The following is a 26,546-nucleotide window of genomic DNA, read 5'->3' as shown; positions in this document are numbered from 1 at the left end:
TCGAGGAAGTTGTGTGGGGAGTGGTTGCTTCAGTGCTGTGAGTAATGGGGTGGTACTGGCTGAACCCAGCGGGGAAGGGGCCTTTCCTCCCCCAAACTCCCTGGGAGCTCACTGCTTTGAGGAAAGCAATAAATGCATCATTGGCCTGCTAATTTGATGAGTGCAGGAGGCTTCAGAAAGCTTTAATCCCTCACAAGCTCTGCCTGAAACCCCAGGGAGAAGGTTAGAAGCAGGTAATTGAGGAGCTGAGTGCAGATTAGAGCGAGGGCAAGGAAAAATCCCGGGTTAAATCAGCCAGAGATAAGAGAGGTAATAAAGTCTCAGTCTGAAGAAACTCATCCTGGAGTACTTAAGGAAGTGTCTGGTGCAGGTGCTGAAAAGTTGGCCCTGAATTACTTTCAGAGCGTTGGAGAAAAGAAACCTGGAGAACCACAAAAGGGGAAATGAAAGTAGAGCCCTAAAAAGGGGGAAGGGAGGAGATGGAGAGTGAGGCCTGGCTGGGCACCTCTGGGTGTTCAAACACCCAGAGGAAAAGCCAGGGATAAACCAGCCTGCCCTGTGGCCAGGGGGAGGGAGGGGAAAGGAGGTCACTGGGTCCTGTGGCAGCCCCAGGGGTGTCCTGGTGCTGGGAACACTGGAGAATCCAGCCATGGTGGTGGCTGCTCTGCCTGCACCAGGCTGGGCTGGCTCCAGCTCTGTGCTGCTCCGGGCAGGACCAGGCTTCCATTCCCTTCCCTCTTGCCCCTGTTTCCATTCCCTTCCCTCTTGCCCCTCTTTCCATTCCCTTCCCTCTTGCCTCTGTTTCCATTCCCTTCCCTCTGTTTCCATTCCCTTCCCTCTGTTTCCATTCCCTTCCCTCTGTTTCCATTCCCTTCCCTCTTCCCTCTGTTTCCATTCTTTTCCCTCTGTTTCCATTCCCTCCCCTCTTGCCCCTGTCCATCCTTGGAGGCCTGGAGCAGCCAGGAGGTCACAGAGTGCTCCTGGGGCAGAGGAGCTCCCAGCACGTGGCTCTGTTGCTTTGCAGAGCAGCACTGCTTTGTCACTGGCTCACAGACTGAGAGTTCTTCCAACTCCACCGCCCCAAAATGCTGCTGGAATCCCACAGGGCAGATTAGGAGCTGGGAGCAATCAGTCTGAGGCAGGAATTTGGGGATTTTTCCATGTGTGTTTATTTATGCATTTTATTGTAGTGTGTGAATATTAATTAATAATTAATTACATTATTTATTAATATATCTGCTAATATATTAATGTATATTAATATATAATTAGTATATTGTATATTATATATTATTATATATTATATTGCTAATTAATATACTGATAATATATTAATATATTATTACCACTATATTGTTATATTATTATATGCAATTACATCTATAAATACATATAAATATATATACATATATAATATATATTACATATAAATATATATACATATAATATATATTATATATTATATAATATATATTATATTATATTATATTAATTTTGCTATATTTTACTATACTATATTATCCTCTGTTATCTCATTACTGCATGGCACCGTTTGTGGCTGTCCCTGCCCCGTGCCCTGTGCCCCGTGCTGACGTTGCGTCTGTGCAGCCGGCAGCCCGAGGCCCCCAAGAAGGACAAGGAGTCAGCGTTGCTGGGCAGCGCCCCGTCCTAAATATATGTAATTATTGTTATATATAACGGAGTAATTATGTTATATTAATTATATGTAGTAATTATATTTTCTATTATATCATACTATATATAATTATATTACATTAATTATTCTTATATAGCAATAGTATTATATTATTATAGTCTATATAATTTTATATTATAATAATATTATAGTATTGTATTAATTATTATATAATCATTATATTTTATATCATGTATAAAATGATATTGTAACATAGTGTATAGAATTCTATTATATTATTATATAGTGTTTATATTATATTATGTTGTATACATTTTTCTATTATATTATCATTATATGGTTATATTATCATTATATGGTTATGGTAATTATTATATTATATTATATTATATTATCAGCGTTGCTGGGCAGCGCCCCGTCCAAGCGCGCCGACGAGTGGAAGGACCCGTGGCGCCGGTCCAAGTCCCCCAAGAAGAAGCTGGGCGTGTCCGTGTCCCCCAGCCGCGCGCGCCGGCGCCGCAAAGCCTCGGCCTCGTCCGCCTCCGCCTCGGGCTCCTCCAGGTGAGACCCTGTGTCCAGGGGCTGGGGACAAATCCCAGACAGCGTGCTGCTCCTCACAACGGGCCTTGAGCTGTTTGGTGTTCCAGCATCGGCCTCGTGGTGTGGCTATGACAATGCCAGCAGCTCACGTCCCAGGCAGCAGACAAGAATTCAATGTTACAACTCACTTTATAACTTCTTTGGCCAATCACACAAAGCAAAAGCATATTGACAGTAGTTCCATCTAACCACTATAAGCACACATCACTTCAGTTAAAACAGTTCTTGCTTATTTTGAATACAATATCTGCTTGTAAGCATTAAAATACAATGCACAGAGCTCCATTATTGAGCTTAGAACTTCCTAATACCTCTCTAAATACACTGTTCTGCATCTTAGGGAGTTACTTCAGACAAGCATTAATGCACAGACCATTGTTCTATTTGTCTTTACTTTTCTACTTTTTACGTAATTTGGGCTGGCAGAGCAAAATATCAAAAACAGGAACAGGAATGGGTTTCTAACTCACACACATATGCTTCTGTTATAACTTCAAACTCTTAGCTTATTCCATACAACCACACCCTTACAAACCCTTCACCATCTTATCTGTACAGTTTTCTACACTATAAACTCTTCACCATCTTATCAATACTGTTTCTCACTTACTTAAGGCATATTCTTACAACTATAGAAGCATAAGTTTCTGATTTTTCTGCCTGATGTCTGCGTATTGTGTTTTTACATCAATCCAAGTGTCTTCCAAGGCTGCAGATCAAACCCTTCAGTGTCTGTGGAAGTTTGTTTTTCCTATTCCCACATGTGCCCGGGGAAGGTGTTGAGGTGATTGGAACAGGCTGTCCAGGGAGGTCGTGGGTTCTCCATGCCAGGGATAGTGGAACTGGATGGTCCTTAAAGTGCCTTCCAAACCAAACCATTCCATGGTTTTATGTTTGGGAAAGCAGTCCAAGACTTGCTGCTCAGGAGCATCTATGGACACATAGTGAGATGGGAGCCAAAGCAGGCAGGGAGCTGTGCTGACTGTTGGAGACCAGGAAAAGGCAAATCCTTGGGAAAACCACTTTTCCAGTGATTTAGAGCTGGATGCAGTCTGCATGATAGCAGCTCAGTGTCTCAGCCATATTCCAAGTCATGGTGTTCCTCTGGGTTGAAATACTCATAGAATTGTGGCTGTAACTTGGAAAACCTGAGCAAACCACTGCAGATACCCTGCAAGAACTGGGAGCTGAAAAATTGGGTCCTGGTCATTCTGGGATGGATGGAGGGAGGAGCTGAGCTCACTCCAGTAAGAGCAGGTTGATGCTACTGGGAGAACTGGGATTGTGGAGGTTTGGCAGAGCCTTGGAAAGCTGGAATGGGGCTTGGAAACCAACGGTGTAAAATAAGATAAAAACCACCTTTCAGAAAGAAACTCCCTGAATCTGAGAGCCTTGAGGCACCAACTGGATCCATTTCCTTTCAATGCTTGAACTTGAAGCTCCTGAAAGAGGGGGAAAGTATCCAGGAGGAATGAGGAACACGTTGAATTGGAGATAGACATCTAAAAGGCAGAGCCCTCCTGAAGCAGATTTTCCTGCTGGGATCACTGCACCCTGCCAGGTGATCTGTCATGGGATTATCCAGTGAAACAGCACAAAATATGTGGAAGCAGTTCCCAAAAAGGCTGGAACACCAGTAATTAAAGGAAGAGAGGCTTATTTAAGGGTGCAAAGAGAGTAGCAACAACAGCATCCTCCCTAAAAGAAAAAGGGGATTTGAGGAGAGGCTGTAAATCCTGACAGTTCCCCAAGGAGCAGGCTGGTGGGCTTTGGAGCAGAACATCTTTGGAAAAAAACCTTGGGGCTTCTCAGGAAGCTCTGAATTTTAATATTTCTTCTCAAGAAGCTCTGAATTGTAATGTTTCTTTTCAGGAAGCTCTGAATTGTAATGTTTCTCTTGCAGGTCCTCTTCTCGTTCATCCACCTACTCTGGCTCCGGCTCCTCGCGCTCGCGCTCCAGGTCCTCCTCCTACAGCTCCTACTCCAGTCGCTCCTCCAGGCACAGCTCTTTCTCAGGCAGCAGGTCCAGGTAGGGCTCCTGGGACTGGGAACCCGTGGTGGGATGGTTTCCAAATGCTTCCTGACAGTTCTTTTCTGCTCTGTTAAGATGAAGCATTCCAAGCCCTTGGCAGAGCGAGGGAGGCTGTGGTTGTTGGCTGAAGGAATCTGTCAGCCACCCCCTCTCTCCCCAGTGCTCCCACCCACGGGTGCAGTGCTGTTGTGGCTGGGCTCTTTCCCATGCCTGTGGTGGATTAACATTCCCATCATTTGCATTTTCTGATTGGAAGAAGTTCAGCTGCATCTCTTTTCTGTGGCGCTGGGATTTCTATTTCAAGAGGCCAATCCCGTTTCTTTATTAAAGCAGTTGTGTCTTGTGGTAGTCCTGACACTTCAAAGTAGCAATCCAGTGTCCCATGCTGATTAAGATTTATTCCTCTGCCACTTCCTTGCCCCTGCAGACAGTTTCCCAAGTCTGGAATATCCATAGTAGGAGAACTGGCTCCTTAGATAGGAGCTGAAGCCACGCAGGTACCCAGAGCAGATCCCACAGGTGATGGCAGAACACACTCTGTCACTTCTGGGACTGCTTTCTCCTAGGAAAAGCTCAGCTGGGAACTGATTCCACCAGGGAAGCAGAATGAGCTTCCCCATCCATCCACGCTGCAGGCAGGACAGTGCCAGTGTGGGTGACACCCTTGGCTGCCTCTCCCTGGGGTGACAGGGTGAGGAACACCCTGTGCCCTGCTGTCCCCAGAGGAGCTGTCACGCAGGAGTCAGGCTGCTGAGGCACTGGGGTGCAACAAAGGCACTTCCACTCTTGGCACTGGGGTGAATCACCCCAAGAGCAGCACGTGGTGTGAGCTCAGGGGCTCAGGAAACAGCTCCTGCCCTTGATTATTACTTTGGGATGCACCACTTAATGCTTCTTCTTGTGTTCCGGGAATTTCAGATTAGGTTTAGGTGTATTTTTTGTCTTTATCCCAAGTTGGGTTTTTTTGTTTTGTTTTGTTGCTGTTTAAAGGATGAACTGCTCTAGGAGTTCCAGGATGTAAAGAACATAAAACTCAAAATCATGCTTATTTTCATGTGTAGTCTCCCTAAAGAGAGAATAGAGAGGGTGGGGACAGCCTCAGGTGTTGCTGTGGAATACCTGGACTGCCTCTCTTCTGGCTGATTTTATTTTTCCTTCTGTTTCCTGCTTTTCCCACTGTCTGATGGCAGAAGTTGAGTTTTGTTGCAGAGTCCAAACATAAAACCAGAAGCTCAGGGAGGTTCCTGGGGAGGAGGCAGTGGTGGCTGCATGCCCTGAGAGCCAGGAAAAGCTCCTGCAATCCCAGAGCCTGAGCTGAGTGATGTCTCCTTCCTTTCCAGGTCAAGGTCCTTCTCATCTTCTCCCTCTCCTTCTCCAACACCATCTCCTCACAAGCCACTGGCCAAGGCTAAAGGGGAATTATTGCCACCTCCTGGGAAAGGGTAAGGATCCAAATTCCTCTGGGTGAGATCCAGACAAGCCCTTCTGACCTTCAGAGGCCTTAAGGAAGGAATGCAGGATTAGATGGAATATTGGGAAGGAATTGTTCCTCTCTGGGTGGGGAGGCCCTGGATCCCTGGAGGTGTCCAAGGCTCGATGGGGCTTGGAGCAGCCTGGGACAGTGGAAGGTGTCCCATGGCAGGGAGTGGAACAGGATCTTTGAGGTCCCTTCCCATCCAAACCATTCTGGGATTCTGAACCTGACTGAGTTTAAGAAAGAAATGAAAGATGCAAAATAGAACCTTTATTGGAGAGTTTTTAGCTTGGCCAATTTAATTAAATAATGACACTTACTTACTAAATCCAAGTTAAACTGTACAAGTATCCTTAAATATTACCTGTACACAAGTGTTTAAACACGTGATTCACTTCTGGAACATGCTCTGTGTGCAGATATATTTGTATAATCTAAATACACATAATAGGAGTTGTTAGAAAGTTTAAATTCCTTCCTCTGCTCTGGCTTTGGTTAATCCACAGCCTCAGAATAAAGAAATGGTTCAACCGCATCAACTTTTCACCCTGGAGACGGATGAAAACAGGACTGGAGCTCTCTGCAGCTGGTTTTGGCACATTCTGACAGCCCTGCTGCTCTTTAAATTCCTGAAATTGCTATTTCACAAACCCTGCAGTGGCAAATTACGGGGACGTTGGAGGGTGACACAACACCGTAGTGATGTCACCTCTTCTAAGCTGACCTGCAAATAAATGACACCATGGGAATCCCCCTGAATTCTCCAGAATTTAGGACAATCCCCTTTGCCACAGTTCTTGTCCCTTGTTATGCTGCCTTTTGGGGTTTTTCCCTCTCCACTTGGGGCTCAGCCCTCTGGGGCTCTCTGCTCCCTCCCAGTGCTCCTGGCAGTGCTGGTTTGGTGACACCAGGGCAGCCCAGGGTGACACCAGCCCCAGCACAGGGATTATTGTCACTGGCTAACGTGCCATGGGCTTAACCCTGTGTTCTGCAGGGGGTAACTGCAGATACTGAGCACAGCAGGAGGAGGAACTGCCAGTGTGTGTGTGCAGACAGCTCCTCCTCCCCAGTTCATGGGTGTGAAATCAGTGCTGGGATGCTCCAGGGCCCGAGGGGGTTTGGGATGCTCCAAGGGATGGAGGGACAGGACACAGAGAATGGCTTCCCACTGCCAGAGGGCAGGGCTGGGTGGGATATCAGGGAGAAATCCTTCCTGTGAGGGTGGGCAGGGCTGGCACAGGTGCCCAGAGCAGCTGTGGCTGCCCCTGGATCCCTGGCAGTGCCCAAGGCCAGGCTGGATGGGGCTTGGAGCACCCTGGGACAGTGGGAGGTGTCCCTGCCCATGGCAGGGGGTGGAATATGATCTTCAGGGGGTTTCCAAGCCAAAGCATTCCAGGATCATGCTTGGAGCAGTGTCCAGCTGCCAGAACAGAGGTTGGAGTGCTCTGGGACCCCAAAAGGGGCAGCCCTGAGGAGCCAGAGCCATCCCCACCTCCTGCACTGGGTGTTGGGTGACACACTGGTGCTCCCATCCAGTTTTCCACAGGGAACACAAGCCAAGGGACAGATCCAGGCACACACAGGCTGTTTTGCACCCTCCTGATCTGTGTGCTGGAGTCAAAAAGAGATTTTTTGCATTAACTGTGCACATTTCATCCTGAAGCTTGACTGGCAGATTTGAAGCAGGTGTAAGTGTCTGGGATAAAAATGATGGAATTAAATGGATAAGACACAACATTTCCACCCAGTCTGCTTCAGGAGTTAATTTACAAGTCAAATATCTCCAGAATTGGCTGTTGTACAGTAATTTGTCTCTGAAAAGATGAATTGGTTGAGCATATGGGGAACAAATCCCTTTAGGGAAATCTGTGGTGTTTGTGTTTTGGTAAAACAGCCAAGTGTTTGTAGCTTCAGGAGTCAATCAGGGCCGGGTTGGATGGGGGTTGGAGTAACCTGGGATAGTGAAAGGTGTCCTGTGAAATGGAGTGGGGTGGGATGATTTTTAAGGTCCCTTCCAGCTCAAACCATGCCAGGATTGTATAATCTCTAAAATAGTAAACAAACCAGAACACATCATTTCTGAGGCCATCAGTGCTCTGTGCTCACCCCCTGCGATCACACACCTGAAAATTGTCATTTTTTCCAGGGAGAAATCTGTGAAGAAACTCACTGCCCTCCCAGTCCCTCAGCCCCTCACCAAAATTGCAGCAGCAGCCCCGGAGGCAGCCAAGGCAGGGGATAACCGGGAAGCCAGGAGGAAGGAACGCCAGACAAGGACTCCACCCAGGAGGTGAGAGATGGGGGGTGGAGTGAGGCTGCATCTCATGGCAGAGCCAGCAAGTCCCAGGCTGCTGTCTCCTGGGAGATCCAGCAAATCCCAGTGTTCAGGGAGAAATCCATCTCCTGGGGCAGGGAGAAAAGGGCTGGAATGCTCCTGATTTGCCTTGAGTGGCTCCTGCCTGTGGAGGCTGGGGGGAGGATGGAGTGGGTGGAATACAGGAAAAATCAGGGTGGGAGTGGGGAGAAAGGCATTTTTGGGAGCTGCTGCTTGTGGAGATGGCAGAGTGGGGAGAAAGGAATGTGGGGGATCTGTTTGGTGCCACACAGATCTGATGTGGTGGAGGGTCAGCAGCTGACCCACACTGACCACAGGGATATTCCCCACCACAGAGCATCATTCCCAGGGATATTGCCCACCACAGAGCATCATTCCCAGGGATATCCCCCACCACAGAGCATCATTCCCAGGGATACTGCCCACCACAGAGCATCATTCCCAGGGATACTGCCCACCACAGAGCATCATTCCCAGGGATATTCCCACCACAGAGCATCATTCCCAGGGATATCCCCCACCACAGAGCATCATTCCCAGGGATACTGCCCACCACAGAGCATCATTCCCAGGGATATTCCCCTCCACAGAACATCATTCCCAGGGATATTGCCCACCACAACACATCATTCCCAGGGATATTCCCACCACAGAGCATCATTCCCAGGGATATCCCTCACCACAGAGCATCATTCCCAGCACATAAACTGGGAGAGATGGTGGAGGGGGCCGATCACCCCTCATGGAGGGCTGGGTGTCAGTCAGAGGGTGCTGAGCAAATCTCTGCTTTTCTCCTGGGGTTTTCCTGCCCTCTCTCTCTTTGCCATTGCAATTGTCATTGTGGGAGGGCTGCTTGCTGCCTTGCAGGAGGACCATCAGTGGCAGCATCAGTGGCAGTGCCAGCAGCTACAGCGGCTCCAGCTCCCGGTCGAGGTCCTTGTCCCGGTCTCTCTCCAGATCTCATTCCAGATCATCCTCTGCCTCAGTCTCCCACTCTCCCTCTGGCTCAAGGAAATCCAGGTACAGCCCTGAGCCTGTGTGACCTTTATTTAACAGCAGGGGTTGTGGCTGTGGGTCACAGGGTTGGTTTCTTGCAGTGGGAGCTCTCTGGAGCTCCAGCAGCACCAGCTGCAGGTGCCTGGGGGGTGGGACAAGGTTGGGTTTGTGTCACAGATCCCAAATCCTGGATTGTGATGGGAATACAGTGCTGGGGAGGGCATGGAGTGATAGGACAAGATATAATGGACTTAAACTGATAGAGGGGATATTTCAATGGGATATTTGGGAAAATGCTTCCCTGTGAGGGTGGGGAGGCCCTGGCACAGGTTGCCCAGAGAAGCTGTGGCTGTCCCATCCCTTGAAGTGTGCAAGGCCAATTTGGACAGGACTTGGAGCAGCCTGCTCTTTTGGGAGGTGCTGGGGCTGGAACTGGGTGATCTTTAAGGTGCCTTGCAGCCCAAACCATTCCATGATTCCCTGATATTTCCCTTGTGGATTATCCAAGTACCCATTTAAGCTAAATGGTGACAAGAACAGCTCGCCCAAACCATTGCATGATTCCCTGATATTTCCCTTGTGGTTTATCCAAGGAAATAATCCTGCCATGTGTGTCCAAGTACCCATTTAAGCTAAATGGTGACAAGAACAGCTCCTTCTGGCCAGGGTGATCCCACATCCTAATTAAACTACAAATGAACAGTTTCAGGCTATGGAGCTTGGCTCTCCTGAGCCTCTCCTACCTCTGGTTCCTGTCCTTAGGGAAGGTGCTTGGCCTGTCAAGAGAGGTAGTCAGAAAATCCCTAAAAGGCTCAGCTAATGAGATTTTCCCTTTGCTGGAAAAGTTGTAGGTCCAGTTCCTTTGTGTTTAGCCCCAAGTGAACAGTTCCAAGTCTGTTGGTCTGTGGGATGTGTAAACAAAATCCCTCCAGCAAAGAAAAACAAACCACTCTGGAGTCATTCCTTCAGGTTTTTTTCATCTCTTCACACAGAGGATTCCCTGAATCCTCCCAGGCAGAGCCTTGAAACCCAACACTTGCCTGGCACACGGGTGTAAGAGTAGTCCTGTGGTGTAAAACCAGTGGATGGAGCAGGATTTGGCCCTGAGCAGCTGCAATTTCCCATCTGTGAACCTGTGGAACTCCGAGGTTCAACATCCGCGTTATTTTACGGAAATCCCAGCTTGTTTACTCCGTGCTTGTCACGTTCATCAGCTCAGCCTGGGGTGATGCAAGAGCTTCAGAGAGCACCAGGGCATGGATGGGAAATGTGAGCACACTGGGGCTGCCTGTGCTGCTCCTGTGGGAAGGGGGAAACGTGGCAAATGCACTGTGTGCCCACACCAGGCCAGCCTGGTGGCCTGGAGGAGTTCCTGGCTCATCCTGGCACCGTTGGAACAATCCATGAGAACTCTCAGAACTCAGCTCCTGGTGCCAGGGGTTGGTCTGTGCTGAAGCTGCCACAGCCCCTTCAGTCATGGCAATGCAGCTTCCAGCCAGGGAGCCTGGGCCTTGCTGGCAGAGCAGGGCGGTGTGGCCCGTGGAACAGGCTGGAGAGGCTGCCTGAATATTCATGGAGTGGGATGGTTTGGCTTGGAGGGGAGCTTAAAGCTCATCCAGTCCAGCTGTCTGCCACCTTCCACTAGACTAGGTTGTTCCAACCCTGTCCAACCTGGCTTGAACACTTCCTGGGACAGGCCCTGCTGGGAGATTTCCATCTTGGAGGCATCTCCCTGTCGTTATCAGTCGTGACAGTGCATGTGTGCCAGCAGCAGAAACCCTGCCAGGGAACCCTTGCCCTGAGCTGTAACACTGACCTGGATGTGCCAGCGCACTCCCTGCTTTCACTCCCTGTTTTCCTGGGCAAACAGTGACCTGTTTACACATTGCCTCAATCCTGGCTATAAATAATCATTACTTTCTAGGCCTGCACCCGACAGCTTTGGGGTTTTTATACCAGCAGCACCCCAGGACACACGGCCCTTGCGTGTCATTCCCAACACCCAGCCGTGCAGGGAAATGCCAAAAGGCCTGGTTGGCTCTCTGGGTGTGATGAGCTGTGGGTTCTTGGCAGGTCCCTGAGCGTGAGCAGCGTCTCCTCCGTGTCCAGTGCCTCGTCCAGCAGCAGCTCCGTGCGCAGCGCCGACTCCGAGGACATGTACGCAGACCTGGCCAGCCCCGTGTCCTCGGCCAGCTCCCGCTCCCCCACCCCGGCCCAGCAGAAGAAAGGTACAGGCACCTGCTCTGCTGGGGGTGTATTCCTCCAGGGAGTCCTTGGAGAAGAAGGGAGGAGCAGGGATCCTTCCCTGGGAATTCTGTGGGCTCTGGGAGAATCCTTGAGCAGGGGTGACACAGGAGCAGAGATCCTGTGGAGAGGGGAGGCTGCGGAGCAAATTTAAATCCACATCCTTTCATCCCTGTGCCTCTGGTTGGCTCATCCCTTTTCCTGCCTGGCAGTTCTGCCTCTCCCATTCTCCTTCACCCTTGGAAGGTGATGTAAATCTGGACAGCTCCAGTATCACTTTGCTCTTCCTCTGCTTGTTCCAGACTGTGGCAAAAGCCTTTTGTTCTTTCTCTTTTCTGTTGCTCTGTGGAAATGCTGGTTTCCTGAATCCCTTAACCTCGTGCCCACAAGCTGAGTTAACTGCTGTGGGCTTTTTCCATCCCTGGAGCAGCGTCCTCTTGCCCAAAGGGAGAGCAGGCAGCAGGAACCATTCCCAAGTGACCACTTGTGCTCTCTGCTTTCAACAGGAAAGTCAAAAAAAGAAGACAGTGCTAAAGAGGAGAAGAGGAAACGGGATGTGCCTGCTCAGCTCCTGAAATCAGCCAAGCCCACCCCGGGAAGCAAATCCCAGCAGCTGCCCCAGGGCCAGCAGCCCTCGGCCCCCCAGGCACAGCAGGGCAGCTTCAGCGGGCACAAGGAGATCAAACTGACCCTCCTGAACAAGGTGGGAATCTCTGGAGGCTGGGATTCCCTGTGGATCCTGGCCGGAGGAGGATGGATCCCAGCAGGAGTGGAGCTCCAGGCTCGGCTCTGTTGGGATGAGCTCAGCCAGGAAGGTCTGGGGCTGGCTTGGAGGGCAGCACACAGAACCAGTCTGGCAGCCCACACCCTGTGGTGGCTTCACTTTGGGGCTGTGTTGGCGGCTTCCCTGGGGCACATTCCTGCTGCAGCTTCCAGGCTCTTCCCCGCTTGCTCGAAGGTCCCGGTGTGCAGGGACCTTTCCCCTGGGAGATGCTCTGGGAGCTTCCTGTGCCACACCAGGGAACAGCAGGGGCAGGGCAGCTCCTGGGGTGCCCAGCTGGCTCTCCCCCTCTCCTCTGATCCCACTGCCCCTGTTGGAGCCTCGGTGCAGATCCCAGCCCATGTGGGGGAGTTGGGTCTCGTGGGGTTTGCTGCTGGGGCAGGGTGTTGGCCCCATCACGTGGGCAGGTTCCTGGTTTTGATATTTTGCTCTGCCAGCCCAAATTCCCCGGCGCAGTCTGAGGCTGCAGATTTCTCTACTTCCCTGTGCTCTGACGTGAGGAGGCTTTATCAGAGGCAGGAAGCTGCTCTGGAGGGAGGAGTGTGCAGTGACACATGACAGCCTGGAAAAGGCACGGCTCCACATGCCTCCCTCACATCTGCTATCCTTGGTGCTGCTGGGCCAAAAACCATCCCAAAAAGCTGCTGTTTTCCTGTTGCTGTTCTGAAATTAGCACAGCCTTAACCCCAGTGCAGGGGGGTGTTGCTGTTGGCTCCTGGTGGTTGGGAATTGGGTGGGTTCAGGAATGCTGGGACTGGTGTGTGCAGAGTTTATTGGGAAAGGTGTTTGCAGGAGCCAGGCAGCACATCCCAGGGAAAGGCTGGGCCTGTTTCCCTCTGCAGGGGGAAGTGGCTGCTGAGCTCCATTGTTCTAATTCCATTGCAGGCAGCTGACAAAGGAAGCAGGAAGAGATACGAGCCAGCAGACAAAGAGAGGCCAAGCTCTCCTCCAGCCAAACGGGCCAACCTGTCACCTGACAGAGGTGAGGCATCCTCCAGCCCGGGCTCTGCTTTCCAGCAGCTGGAAGGATCCACTGCAGCCATCCCAACACTCAGAGTGACATTGCCCCCAGATAAAGGGGGGGTATTGACCATCCTGCTGCAAAAACAGCAGAGCTGAGGCCCTGGGCAGGCCAGTGCCAGCCTTGTCACACTGTCCCAGGGGCACATTGTGCCCAGTGTGCCTCCACTGTGTCCCTCTGAGTCCTGTCCAAAAAAACAACCCCTTGGCTTTGAAGACACAGAGTTCTCACCTCCACATCCACCCCACAGCCTCCTGCTCACTGCTCCTGGCCTTGTATGTGGCTGTGGAGAACAGGTTTAGGTTGGAAATTAGGAAATGTTTTTTCCCAGAAAGGAACAGACTGTCAGGGAGGGAGTCCCCATCCCTGGAGGTATTCCAAAAACGTGTGGATGTGGCCCTTGGGGACAGGGTTAGGGGTGCCCATGGTGGTGCTGGGCTGAAGGCTGGGTTGGATGATCCTGAGGATCCCTTCCAGGCCTCAGGCACCCCAGGACTGTGAGTCACAGGAGTTTCCTTTGGTGCATCCCGGAGTTTTCCCGGGAGAGCTGTCCCTGCCAGCCAGGCTGGTGCTTCGAAAGGCTGGGCTGGAGGGAGGGATGCAATCCAGCCCTGCCTGCATCAGCCAGCCTGGGACACGGGCTGATTGCCCCACCTCTGGGTGACACAACCCGCTCTGCCCTGCATCTTTAGAAAGACCTGGGCTTTCCAAGTGTTCTCCTGGGCCTCAGTCCTGGCCAGCAGCAGGAGCAGCCCAGGAAACCGAGCTGGCAGCCACAGACAGGGCCCTCAGTGCCACCCTCCAGCCTTTGCTGTGGCTGCCAAGAGGCAGAGGGGGTGTGGGGGGACTTGGCAGCCAGAGGTGGCTGCTGGTGACGTGGGAGCTGCCACGTGATGTTGTTTTCCCTGGTGGCTCAGCTGTAGGTGGATCTTGTTGACTCTGGGTGCCAGCCAGCAGAAGGTCTGTGCTAATAACCTGCAACATTCACCTCGTGCCAGGGCAGCCTGCAAGGGACTGCCCGAGGTTGAAGTTCACTGGGGTCTGGTTCACACACGGGTGGCAGGGCCAGGCCAGGACTCTTTCTAGAGAGGCATTGGTGTCACCCTCTGCTTTCTCTCAAAAAGTAATTTTTGAGCTGCAGCAAATCACAGAAGCACAGATTAATTTGGGCTGGAAGGGACCAAAGAACCAGGGACACCTTCCACTACCCCAGGTTGCTCTGAGCCCCATCCAGCCTGGCCTTGGACACTTCCAGGGATGGGGAGTCCAAGCCACAGAGCCCCAACTCCAATGGCAAAGGTGCCCTTGGCTGAGTTGGGACTGAGCCCCTCGGCATCCCAGCACCAAAACTGCTCAGTGCTGGTGGCCGAGTGTGTCACCTGCTCTGTGCCCTGCACCTGTGGGCTCAGGCTGTCCCAGTGTCCATCCTCAGGAGCAGAGGGATGCCCTGGCACACGCAGGGGCTGCTGCCACGAGGGCCTGGGCACCTCTGCTGCTCCAGCTGGGGGCAGAGCAGGGCAGCAGCTCCACAGGCTGCCTTCCAGGTGGGATTCCCTCTGTGTTCCTGGGCTAGCCCAGCTGCTCCCCAGCATCCCTGGGTGCCCAGGGCAGCTGTGTTGGGGCAGGGCCTGGCAGCTGAGCCGTGCTGCACAAACACGGGGGTGCTGCTGCCTCGGGGGAGGCCCCGCTGGCTCCGAAAGCAGCAGAGCTGCCCTCACCTGTCACTGCTGGAGCCAGTACACCCTGTGACCCGCCAGGGCAGAGCCAGCAGCTCTGCAGGCATGGAATGCCATGGAAGAGCCTTGCTCCAGCAGCTGGAGGTGAGGAAGGGCTGGTGGAAGGTGCTGTGTACAGGAGACTGCAGAGCACAGCCCTGCCTGGCTTCTCCGCTCCCCCAGAGCTGCAGAGGACACACAGGGAGGCTTTTCCAGCTACTGCTGGACTTGGCTTTTTTTTGGCATGATGTGGCCAGTCAGTGCAGGCAGGGGGTGGTCTGTGCCTTGGTGCCAAGCAGGAAAATGAAGGAATGTCCTTTTGCTCTCCCCCAGGCTCTCGCGATAGGAAGGCGACTGGGAGACCCTCGTCCCCCAAACAGGAACGGCAGCGGGGCCAGAACCCAAAACCTTCCCCTGCACAGGCAGACAGGTGAGTGCTGCTGCTTCTGCTGGGCCTCACAGGCCTGCAGCCCTGCTCCTCGGGGGCCCCAGGCTGTCCCAGGCTGTCCCAGGCTGTCCCAGGCCAGCAGCTGCAGTTCCTGTGGAGCACAGCACGAGGAAGGACATGGAGCTGCCTGGGCAGGTGCCAGGGGTGCCAGGGCTTCCTGCAGAGCCTCCAGCTGGGCCATTCCAGCTGGGAGAAGAGCAGGAGCACCAGGAGCCAAGTGGGTCAGGAGTGAGCTCAGCCAGTGCCTCTGCAGCTCGTTAGCAGAGTGTTAATGAGCACCAGAGTGCAACCCCTTCCCCCTGGCCAGCTCCTGGCCCCTGGTTCCAGTGCCTCATTCCCCTTTTCCCAGCCTGGCACGCCCTCAGCTGCTCCCCTTGCTGCTGTGGTGTATTCAGATGTGTCCCCTGCATGGGACAGAGCAGTGACAGCCCTGGCTTTGCACCTTCCAGCCATGCAGGTGCCAGCTCAGCCTGGCAGGCTGTGCCTGCTGCAGTGCTGGGAATGTCCCAGGGCAGGACTGGATGTGTGGGGGCTCTGGGGCTGTGGATCCTCTCCAGGGATCTCTGGGGGCAACACCACAGGGAAGGGGCCGAAGGGTTTGGGGATGCTCCAGGGCTGCTCTCCCCTCTGGGGCTCACAGGGAGCTGCTCACTGCAGCCACGAGCTGGCACTGAGTTTAATCCTGGGAGTTTGGGAATCCCCATGGAGTGGCTGTTTTTTACTGTTCAAGCCAGTTTTCAACCCAAGGCCTCCTCCTCTCTCCGACCTCTTTTCCCCCACCTGCTCCTGGAGCCATGTGTTAGATGTGGCACTTCCTGGTGTTTTAGTTCAGCTCAGAAATTAGGGAGCAATCCTTCCCTGTGAGGGTGGGCAGGCCTGGCACAGTGCCCAGAGCAGCTCCTGGATCCCTGGCAGTGCCCAAGGCCAGGCTGGAGCAGCCCTGGGTAGTGAAAAGAGTCCCTGCCTATGGAAAGAGATGGAATTTGTGTGGGAAACTATGGCTGTGTTCGAGGGGCTGAGGATGAGGGAAGAGATGAGAATTGTGACTCCATGTGACAGAAGGCTGATTTATTATGATATTATATTATATTAAAATGCTATACTAAAAAGAATAGAGAGAGAGGATCCATCAGAGAGTTAGAAAGAAAAGGAATGGAATGGATAACAAAAATCTTGTGACTGCTCACAGCCTCGACGCAGGTGGCTGTCACTGCTCATCAAGTAAAAACAATTCCACGTGCTGGGTAAACAATTCTCCAAAGCAGCAAAACGTGGAGAAGCTGAACCCTCCCAGAAAAGATCCTGTCAAAAGGATTTTTCATAAAACACGTCTGTGACAGGAAAGCACTTGAAACCAGTTTAGTGTGGCCAGCAGAGCTCGCTGCTCTTGGCCTCCCCTCACTGCTGCCTCCTCTGTCCCGCAGGAAGCGCCCGCTGTCCCCGCAGTCCAAGGGCTCCAGCAAAGTCACCAGCGTGCCGGGCAAGGGCTCGGAGGCGGGCCCTGCTGCTGCCAAGGGCAGCAAGTCCAGCACGCTGTCGCGGCGCGAGGAGCTCCTGAAGCAGCTCAAGGCCGTGGAAGACGCCATCGCCCGCAAGCGCGCCAAGATCCCGGGAAAAGTATAGTGGGGCCAGGCCCGCAGTGACTGCTGGTGTTTTTATAGAGCGGGAACGGCGCCGCTTGGGCCTTTGGCAGTTCCTCCTCTTCATTTTGGCCGCGGTTCTTTTTAACAAAAAAAACACAAAGCCACCCATCCACACACACACACACAAAACAGAAAAATTAAGGAAGTTTTTGTCCGGCCGGGAAAAGCCCGCGAGCGGCTCCGGGAGGGCTGCGGGGTTGTGCACAGAGGACTCCAGCCCCGGCTGCTCCCGGCTCTCCTGTGTCCCCTCTCCTCTTTGCTAGCCTCGAGTTGTACTCTCCTAGTTAGCCCTGCTGTGTGTTGAGTGTCTTCAGCAATGCAGTTCTAGTCCCGTGTGCCGAGAGAGCCGAAAACTGCTGTGAACTGCTGGCAGCACCCCTCCTCCCCCAGGAAAAATAGATATATATATATTCCTGCCTCAGTCCCCCTTCTTTGGAGCAGGGGATCGGTTCCCTTGGATTCCCAGGAGCCCTGCAGGTGTTGTGGGCGTGTCTGTCTGCCAGGAGGGTCCTTCTTCCTTTGGTTTTTCCTTTTTTTTTTTTTTTTTTTTTTTTTTTTTTTTTTTTTTTTTTTTTTTTTGGGGGTTTCTCCCGTTTTTTTTTTTTTGGAGGGATCTCCCTGAAATAAAATATTTTGATAACCAATTTTACCTTTTCTTGCTTTTTTCTGCATCTCCCTTGTCTTGGGGGGGTTCTGTACCCCTCACTTTGGGGGTTTTTGGGGCACGAGCAGCTCCGTGGAGCTGGAAAAGCTGCTCTGTGTCCTGGGGGAGCAGCCAGTGTGAAACCAGAATATTTCTGTGTGTAACTGGGGCGTTCTGCAGATAAATCTGATAAATCCCCCTAATTTAAGGAGCAGCATTTGGGGGCCCAGTGGATTTCCCAGGCTCCTTGCTCCCAGTATGGAACCAGCATCCTACCGGTGTGAGATGCCAGTGGGGGCCATCACCTGGGGTCTCTCATTCAGAGAGCAGTTTTTGGGGTCCCTGGCATTCCCCGTCCTCCAGCCTTGCTCCAGCAATAAGCAGGACCCAGCGTCCCGCTGGTGCTGCTGGCCACGGGGCCATCCCGGAGGGGCGATGGCAGCGCTCGAGCCCTTCCCAGCGTTGCCCAATTTGGGATTTCTGCCCGGGAATGCCACGCTGATCTCACGGTGACGCAAGAGGGGCACGGCCGGGGGGTGCCCGCTCGCCGGGACGCCCCTGCCCGAGCTGCGGGCTCGGAGTGCCCGTGCTGCCACGGGCACACGTGGAGCGCAGGAGGAAGTGCGGCCGGGAGCGGCAGGAGGAAGGAGCGCGCCTGGAGTTTCCAGGTGTGTGCACATCACCTGCCCGGCCCTATAAAAGGCGGCGGCGGCGGCGCTGCCGCTGCACTCGGCCGCCTCACCCCGGGCTGCGCTCGCCCCGGCCCCCGAGCCGTGGCGTGGCCCCGTCCCTCAGTTCGGGAGCGCTCCCTGCCCCTCCCCGCCCCCAAAGCCTGCGCGGCCCCTCCGCACCCGCTGATGGTAACGTGGGGCTGGGGGGCAGGGACAGTGGGGGCATGGCGTGTGGGGGGTTCAGTGTGTGTCACACACCTTGTACAGCTCTGTGTGTGTGTGATCGTTATATGTGTCATGTGTGGGGTCTGGTGTGTGTCACACACCATGGGCACGGCTCTGTGTGTGTGTGTGTATGATCGTCATATGTGTTACATGGCGTGTGGGGGTCTGGTGTGTGTCACACACCTTGTACAGCTCTGTGTGTGTGTGATCGTTATATGTGTCATGTGTGGGGTCTGGTGTGTGTCACACACCATGTGCACAGCTCTGTGTGTGTGTGTATGATCGTCATATATGTTACATGGCGTGTGGGGGTCTGGTGTGTGTCACACACCTTGTAGGTGTGTGTTACACACCATGGGCACGGCTCTGTGTGATCATTGTATGTGTTACGTGTCATGTGTGGGGCTTAGTGTGTGTTACACACCATGTGCACAGCTCTGTGTGTGTGTGATCATTATATGTGTTACATGTCATGTGTGAGGTTTAGTGTGTGTTACACACCATGTGCACAGCTCTGTGTGTGTGTGTGATCATCATATATGTTACATGTCATGTGTGAGGTTTAGTGTGTGTGTTACACACCATGTGCACGGCTCTGTGTGTGTGTTTGTTGTGTGTGTTCATTATATGTGTTACGTGTCATGTGTGGGGTTCTCTGTGGGTTTCATGTGTGTGCACAGCTCTGTGTGTGTGTTACCTGTCGTGTTCAGGGTTCTGTGTATTTTATGTCTGTGTTATGTATGTGCAGGGCTCTGTGTGTGTTTTAATTACATCCGTGTGTTTATTATGTGTGTTATATGTCACGTGCACAGCTCTGTGTGGTTTTTTTTACATATGTGTGTGCTACACACCATGTGCAGGGCTCTGTGTGTTTATTACGTGTGTGCTCATTACATGTGCTACCTGTCACGTGTTGGGTTTTCTGAGTGTTCCTTGTGTGTGTTACATGTGCACAGCTCTGTGTGTGTGCTACCTGTCATGTACAGGGTAACACACACACACATGTACATGTACACATGTGCAGAGTAACACACTCTGTGTGCATGTTTCATGTGTGTGTTATATACATGCACAGCTCTGGGTGTGTATTTTCATTTTATTACCTGTGTGTGTGTGTTACCTGTCATGCCGAGTTCTCTCTGTGTGTTTTATGTGTGTGAGTTACACACCATGTGTGGGGCCCTCTCTATGTATTTTATATGTGTTTTATGTGTGTGTTTTTATCATGTGTGTGTTTATATCTGTGCGTGTTACACACCATGTGCAGGGCTCTGTGTGTGTGTGTTAATTATGTGTGTGTGTTTATTCTGTGTGTTACATGTCAACCTGCACAGCTGTGTGTGAGTTTTTATCAGAGGCGTGAGTTATGTCATGCCCAGTTCTGTGTGTTACACACCATGTGTGATTTCATGTGTTACACACCATGTGTGATTTCATGTGTGTTACACATCAAATACAGAGCTCTGTGTATTTTGTGTGTGTTACACACCCTGTGTGTATTTTACGTGTGTGTTACACACGACATGCACAGCTCTGTCAGTGTGTGTAATTATGTCTGTATGTTTATTATATGTGCTGCATGTCATGTGCACAGCTCTGTGTGTGTGTCTTTTTTACGTGTGGGTGTCTTACACACCCTCTACAGGGCTCTGTGTGTGTATCTGTAATTATTTCTATTTTTATAGATTTTAATATATACATATACACATTAATATGTGTATATATGTATTTATATGTATTTATATGTATTTTTATATATTCATTTCCTTGTCAGAGCTGTGTGTGTGTGTGTGCACTGCTGGCCTGTGCTGTGTCTGTCTGTGTTTATAGGTATTTATAGATTTTTAAAAAATTTTATATATTTACATATATTTATATTTATATTTTTATATCTATAAATATTTATTGATATATTTATACGTGTTTATATCCGTGTCTGTGCTGTGGGTGTATTTTTTCCTGTGCAGCCCTGCACTCCCAGAGATTCCAGGGGTGTTTTTGGCAGCCCTGGGCACAGGGCTGGATGCTGTCCCTGTCCCTGTCCCTGCCCCTGTCCCTGTGTGCACTGCCAACACCCAGATTTTTATTTATTACTGCAGGGACGATATTTCATATTCAGTTATATTCAAATTTATGTTACCTATATTCCATTCTATGTTATTTATATGGATTTTAATATATACATATACACATTAATATGTGTATATATGTATTTATATGTATTTATATGTATTTTTATATATTCATTTCCTTGTCAGAGCTGTGTGTGTGTGTGCACTGCTGGCCTGTCTGTGTTTATATGTATTTATATATTTATATTTTTATATCTATAAATATTTATTGATATATTTATACGTGTTTATATCCGTGTCTGCGCTGTGGGTGTATTTTTTCCTGTGCAGCCCTGCACTCCCAGAGATTCCAGGGGTGTTTTTGGCAGCCCTGGGCACAGGGCTGGATGCTGTCCCTGTCCCTGTCCCTGCCCCTGTCCCTGTGTGCACTGCCAACACCCAGATTTTTATTTATTACTGCAGGGACGATATTTCATATTCAGTTATATTCAAATTTATGTTACCTATATTCCATTCTATGTTATTTTAGTTTGTTATTTTAATTTTCTATTTTATTTTCGTTTTCTATGTGGATTTCTACTCTCCATTTCTTTGCTTTATCCTTTTCTTTATATTATCTATTCCTTTATATATTTATTTACTTATTTAGAGTAATGGTTATTTTATATACTTAAATTTTTTAAATATTTCAGTATATAAATTTGTATGTTTATATTTATTGATTCTAATTTATTTCCTCTATTTACCTTTATTATTTATTATTTATCTATATGATAGGTATTTCTATTCTCGTTATTCCTTTCCATGATTTGTTTATTGCCGGGTTGTTTGTCCCTCACTCAGTATTTCACTCACACACAGGTGCTTGCTGTGGCTGTGTGGGTGTCCGTGCCCAGGATCAGCTGCAGGTGTGCTCAGGTGTTTCCTACTCCTGCAGGGCCAGGGTGTGCACACTGCCGGGTGCACGTAGAGAAATATCTGCATCTGGTTTAGAGAAAGAGAAAAATGTAAATGAACGTTAAACTGTACATAAACACATATACATGTATGTAATATATGTATATTTTACATAAATATAAAATATATAAATAAACATAAAACTGTACATAAACACATATACATGTATATAATATATGTATATTTTACATAAATAGAAACATGTAAATAAATATAAAACTGTACATAAACACATATACATGTATATAATATATGTATATTTTACATAAATAGAAACATGTAAATAAATATAAAACTGTACATAAACACATATACATGTATATAATATACATCTGTTTTACATAAATATAAAATATATAAATAAACATAAAACTGTACATAAACACATATACATGTATGTAATATACATATATTTTACATAAAGAGAAAAATGTAAATAAACATAAAACTGTACATAAACACATATACATGTATGTAATATACATCTATTTTACATAAATATAAAATATATAAATAAATATAAAACTGTACATAAACACATATACATGTATATAATATACATATATTTTACGTAAATATAGAATATATAAATAAACATAAAACTGTATACAAACATATATACATGTATATAAATATAAAATACATCAATAAATATAAACCCATATATAAACATATACACATGTATATATAAATATATATAATGTATATTTATATGGATATATGTATACTGAATACATTTTATATGTACATATAAAATATATAAATTTTTAAAATATAAATAAATAAAATTATACACATATATATAATGTATAGGTATATATGTATACTGTGTATTATATACAGATAAAATATATTTAAAAAGATTAAAATATACCCACACATATATAATGTATATATGTAAACTGTGCTTTATATTAATTATATGTACATATACATCATATATATACACACAATATAATATATAATATTGTAATATATATGTATATATCCAATATAGAATATATAATATACATTATATATATATAATTGTGTGTGTGTGTATTTATAGTTTTCTATTTGTATTTCTATTTATTTTAATCTATTTATATTATATATATATAATTGTGTGTGTGTGTATTTATAGTTTTCTATTTGTATTTCTATTTATTTTAATCTATTTATATACTATATATAGAATGTTGTGTGTGTTTACACGTGCAGTGTTGCAGTGCATGCACAGCGTGAGTGTGAACATTGAGTGTGCAAGCACGTCTGCATGTGGGTGTGCGAATGTTTTAGGGATGGGACACAGATAAATATAGATAAATATAGACAGAAATGGTACAAATATGGATAAATATAGATAGAGACATTGGTATAGATTTAAATAGAGATATATACAGATAGACACAGATAAAAATAGCTAGATTATAGATACATAGATACAGATAGATGATAGATATAAATAGATATACATAGAAATATATTCATAGCTAGTTATATTGATATATTGATATAGAGAGATAAATATAGATAGAGACATTGGTATAGATTTAAATAGATATAGAGATATATCTACAGATAGACACAGATAAAAATAGCTACATTATAGATACATAGATACAGATAGATGACAGATATAAATAGATATACAGAGATAGAGATATATTCATAGCTAGTTATATTGATATACAGATATAGAGAGATAAATATAGATAGATCTATATACAGATAGAAATTGATACAGACATTGGTATATTTATATAGATATAAAAATATTTATATTTATATAGATATAAAAATACAAATATATATATATATACAGATAGACACAGATAAAAATAGATTATAGATAGATAGATATAGATATAAATAGATATCGAAAGATATAGATAGAAATATATACATAGCTAGTTATATTGATATATTGATATAGAGAGAGATAAATATATATAGATGTAGATACAGATAGAAATTGATAGAGACATAGGTATAGATATAAAAATATAAATATATATATATACAGATAGACACAGATAAAAATAGATTATAGATAGATAGATATAGATATAAATAGATATCGAAAGATATAGATAGAAATATATACATAGCTAGTTATATTGATATATAGAGAGATATAGATAGATAGACGTAGATACAGATAGAAATTGATAGAGACATAGGTATAGATATAAAAATATAAATTGATGGATGGAGAGATAGGTATAGATATAAATAGATATATATAGAGAGAGATAGATGATGGATAGAGATAGATATAAATAGATATAGATAGATATAGATAGAAATATATACATAGCTAGTTATATTGATATATTGATATACAGATATAGAGAGATAAATATAGATAGATCTATATACAGATAGAAATTGATACAGAGATAGGTATAGATCTAGAGATAGATATATATACAGATAGATGGTAGAGATATAGATAGATATAAATAGATAAAAATAGATATAGACAGAAATATATACATAGCTAATTATATTGCTATACAGATATAGAGAGATATAAATACAGGTAGATCTAGATACAGACAATTCTAGATAGAAATAGCTATTGATATGTAGATAGATATAAGCATATAGATATACTGATATAGACAGACAGATATATCAATATGTATGCAGAGACACGCAGAGACAGATGCAGAGGTGCTCCAGAGATCTCTGCGTACAGATAAAAACAGAGATATATTTACACAGATATATAGATATATATCTAGAGATAGAGAGACACCTAGAGATACGGAGCTCATACACACACAGAGACGGAGAGAAATGCAGAGATGGGTGGTGGAGAGCTCATAGAGAGCTAATAACAGCTAATCGCTGGGTGATGGACAGGCAATCGATAATAACAGATGGATGCACAGACACACAGCCGGTGTCACTGTCACTGTGTGCGACTGTCCCTTTGGCGTCACTGTCACTGTGTGCGCCTGTCCCTTTGGTGTCACTGTCCCTGTCCTGTGTGTGCCTGTCCCCTCAGTGCCACTGTCACTGTCCTGTGTGTGCCTGTCCCCTCAGTGTCACTGTCACTGTGTGTGCCTGTCCCCTCAGTGTCACTGTCACTGTGTGCGACTGTCCCTTTGGTGTCACTGTGCTGTGTGCCTGTCCCCTCAGTGCCACTGTCACTGTCCTGTGTGTGGCTGTCACTGTCACTGTGCTGTGTGACTGTCCCCACAGTGTCAGTGATGCTCTGGCTGTGTGTGCCTGTCCCCTCGGTGTCACTGTCACTGTGCTGTGCGTGTCTCTTTGGTGTCACTGTCCTGTGTGTGCCTGTTGCCTGTCCCTTTGGGTGTCACTGTCACTGTCCTGTGTGTGCCTGTCCCCTCAGGTGTCACTGTCACTGTGCTGTGCGTGTCCCTTTGGTGTCACGGTCCTGTGTGTGGCTGTCCCCTCGGTGTCCCTGACACCCTGCTGTCCCCACAGGGCTGGCTGGCCGCGCTGGGGTGTCACTGTCCCGTGTGTGCCTGTCCCTTTGGTGTCACTGTCACGGTGCTGTGTGTGGCTGTCCCCTCGGTGTCCCTGTCACCCTGCTGTCCCCCCAGGGCTGTCTGGCTGCCCTGGCCCTGTGTCCCTGATTCCCTGACACTGTCCCTGAATGCCCAGGTGTGTGTGCCTGTCCCTGACACCCTGCTGTCCCCACAGGGCTGGCTGGCCGCGCTGGCCCTGCTGGCAGCCCTGGCGCAGTGCCGGGGGCTGCGGCGCCCCGGGCACTCCGCCGTGCGCTGCTACAGCGGGGCCGAGCTGGGTGACGAGGGCCCGGCGCAGCTGCTGGGCCGCCGCCTGCGCTGGGCCCGGCACGTCCCGGTGCAGCTGGTGCCTCCAGCCCCCGCCCGCCTGCCCCGCGCTGCCGCTGCGCGCCGCGCTCCGCAGCGAGCCCCACGAGCGCTCCATCTCGCCGTGGCGATACCGGTGAGTGCCCCCGCACCCCCTCCCCACCTCCCCCGGGCCAGCCCGGCCGCTGAGAGCCGCCGGCACGAGGGAAGGTGTGGCCGTGTCCCCGCAGCATCGACGAGGACGAGAACCGCTACCCGCGCAAGCTGGCCTTCGCCGAGTGCCTGTGCAGCGGCTGCGTGGACGTGAAAACCGGCCGGGAGACCACGTCGCTCAACTCGGTGACCATCCAGCAGAGCATGCTGGTGCTGCGGCGCAAGCCGTGCCCGCGGCCCGCGGGGCCGGGGCTGGTGGCGCTGGAGGTGGATTCCATCCGAGTGCCCGTGGGCTGCACCTGCGTCCTGCCCCGCACGGCGCGCTGAGCCCGCCCCGGGCACCGTGCCACCCCGCCCGTGCTTGTTTTAGAGCACCCGACCCCGCCAGGGCGGCCCCTGCCGGGTTATTTATGAGTTATTTATAAGCCTTGCTGGCGGGGGGCTTTTTGGACCCTCTATTTATTGCTGACCACCCCCCAGCCACGGCTGTGACTGCAGGGCCAGCGTGGCCCCACGGCCAGACCCTGTGAGTGCTGCACTCACTGGTTATTTATTCATTTATTCCCCCCAAAAGGTATTTATTGTCTCCTTCCTAGTGCTATTTAATGCTGCAAATAAAAGCCAACAACTCCTGGCACAGCCCTCGCTCTGTTCCCAGCCAGGGCACTGGGATGTGGGGAATTGGGGCACAGGGACAGAGGGACATCCACGGGCAGTGCCAGCTGTGGGACACCCCTGAGTCCCTGCAGGGTGGGCAGAGCACCAGTGCAGCAGGGCACGCTGAACTGGGAGGTGCTGGGGAGGGCGGCAGGGCACGGGGGTGCCCCACACCCCCAGCCCCGGGGGGACCCAGCCCTGGCACCCCGACACCCACACCTTTCCCACGGCTCTGCCCCCGGGCACCACATCCCACGGAGCTGGTGCCACCTGCCAGGGCCATTCCACCTGTGCTGGCAGCTCCTCGGGGGACCCTGGGCCACCTGCAGCCCCTCGGGGGGCAGGGTCTGTGTGGGGAGGGGGCAGAGGGGGCCTGGAGCAGCTGCTGATCCCAGTGGGATCGAGGATTTGGCACCCACAGCACACCGGGGAAT

At 49.1% G+C, this 26,546-nt stretch overlaps 2 protein-coding genes across 5 annotated transcripts in view; both read left to right on the top strand.

Moving 5' to 3' along the window:
* The window catches only part of ZC3H18 (zinc finger CCCH-type containing 18), a 46,392-nt gene extending 29,361 nt beyond the window's left edge, over positions 1–17,031 (top strand). For all 4 annotated transcript variants that reach the window (XM_039696442.1, XM_039696441.1, XM_039696440.1 and 1 more), the window contains 11 exons: positions 1,609–1,642; positions 2,052–2,218; positions 4,161–4,286; positions 5,630–5,731; positions 7,910–8,053; positions 8,966–9,118; positions 11,168–11,322; positions 11,845–12,041; positions 13,005–13,101; positions 15,189–15,285; positions 16,728–17,031. In XM_039696442.1, the coding sequence (XP_039552376.1) occupies positions 1,609–1,642; positions 2,052–2,218; positions 4,161–4,286; positions 5,630–5,731; positions 7,910–8,053; positions 8,966–9,118; positions 11,168–11,322; positions 11,845–12,041; positions 13,005–13,101; positions 15,189–15,285; positions 16,728–16,926 (1,471 nt within the window). In that variant the 3' untranslated portion in view covers positions 16,927–17,031. The remainder of the gene's footprint in view (positions 1–1,608; positions 1,643–2,051; positions 2,219–4,160; positions 4,287–5,629; positions 5,732–7,909; positions 8,054–8,965; positions 9,119–11,167; positions 11,323–11,844; positions 12,042–13,004; positions 13,102–15,188; positions 15,286–16,727) is intronic.
* An 816-nt stretch (positions 17,032–17,847) lies between these two features.
* IL17C (interleukin 17C) lies at positions 17,848–25,819 on the top strand. Its single transcript, XM_039696503.1, is given in 5 exon segments — positions 17,848–17,899; positions 17,974–18,257; positions 25,172–25,359; positions 25,361–25,438; positions 25,533–25,819. Coding segments are annotated over 5 exon segments (852 nt in total). The 3' UTR covers positions 25,783–25,819.
* The last annotated feature ends 727 nt before the right edge of the window (positions 25,820–26,546 follow it).

This window comes from Passer montanus, unplaced genomic scaffold (genome assembly GCF_014805655.1).
Source record: "Passer montanus isolate IOZ18808 unplaced genomic scaffold, ASM1480565v1 scaffold98, whole genome shotgun sequence".
Classification (NCBI taxonomy): Eukaryota; Metazoa; Chordata; class Aves; order Passeriformes; family Passeridae; genus Passer; species Passer montanus.
This window is presented reverse-complemented; position numbering and strand designations above follow the sequence as displayed.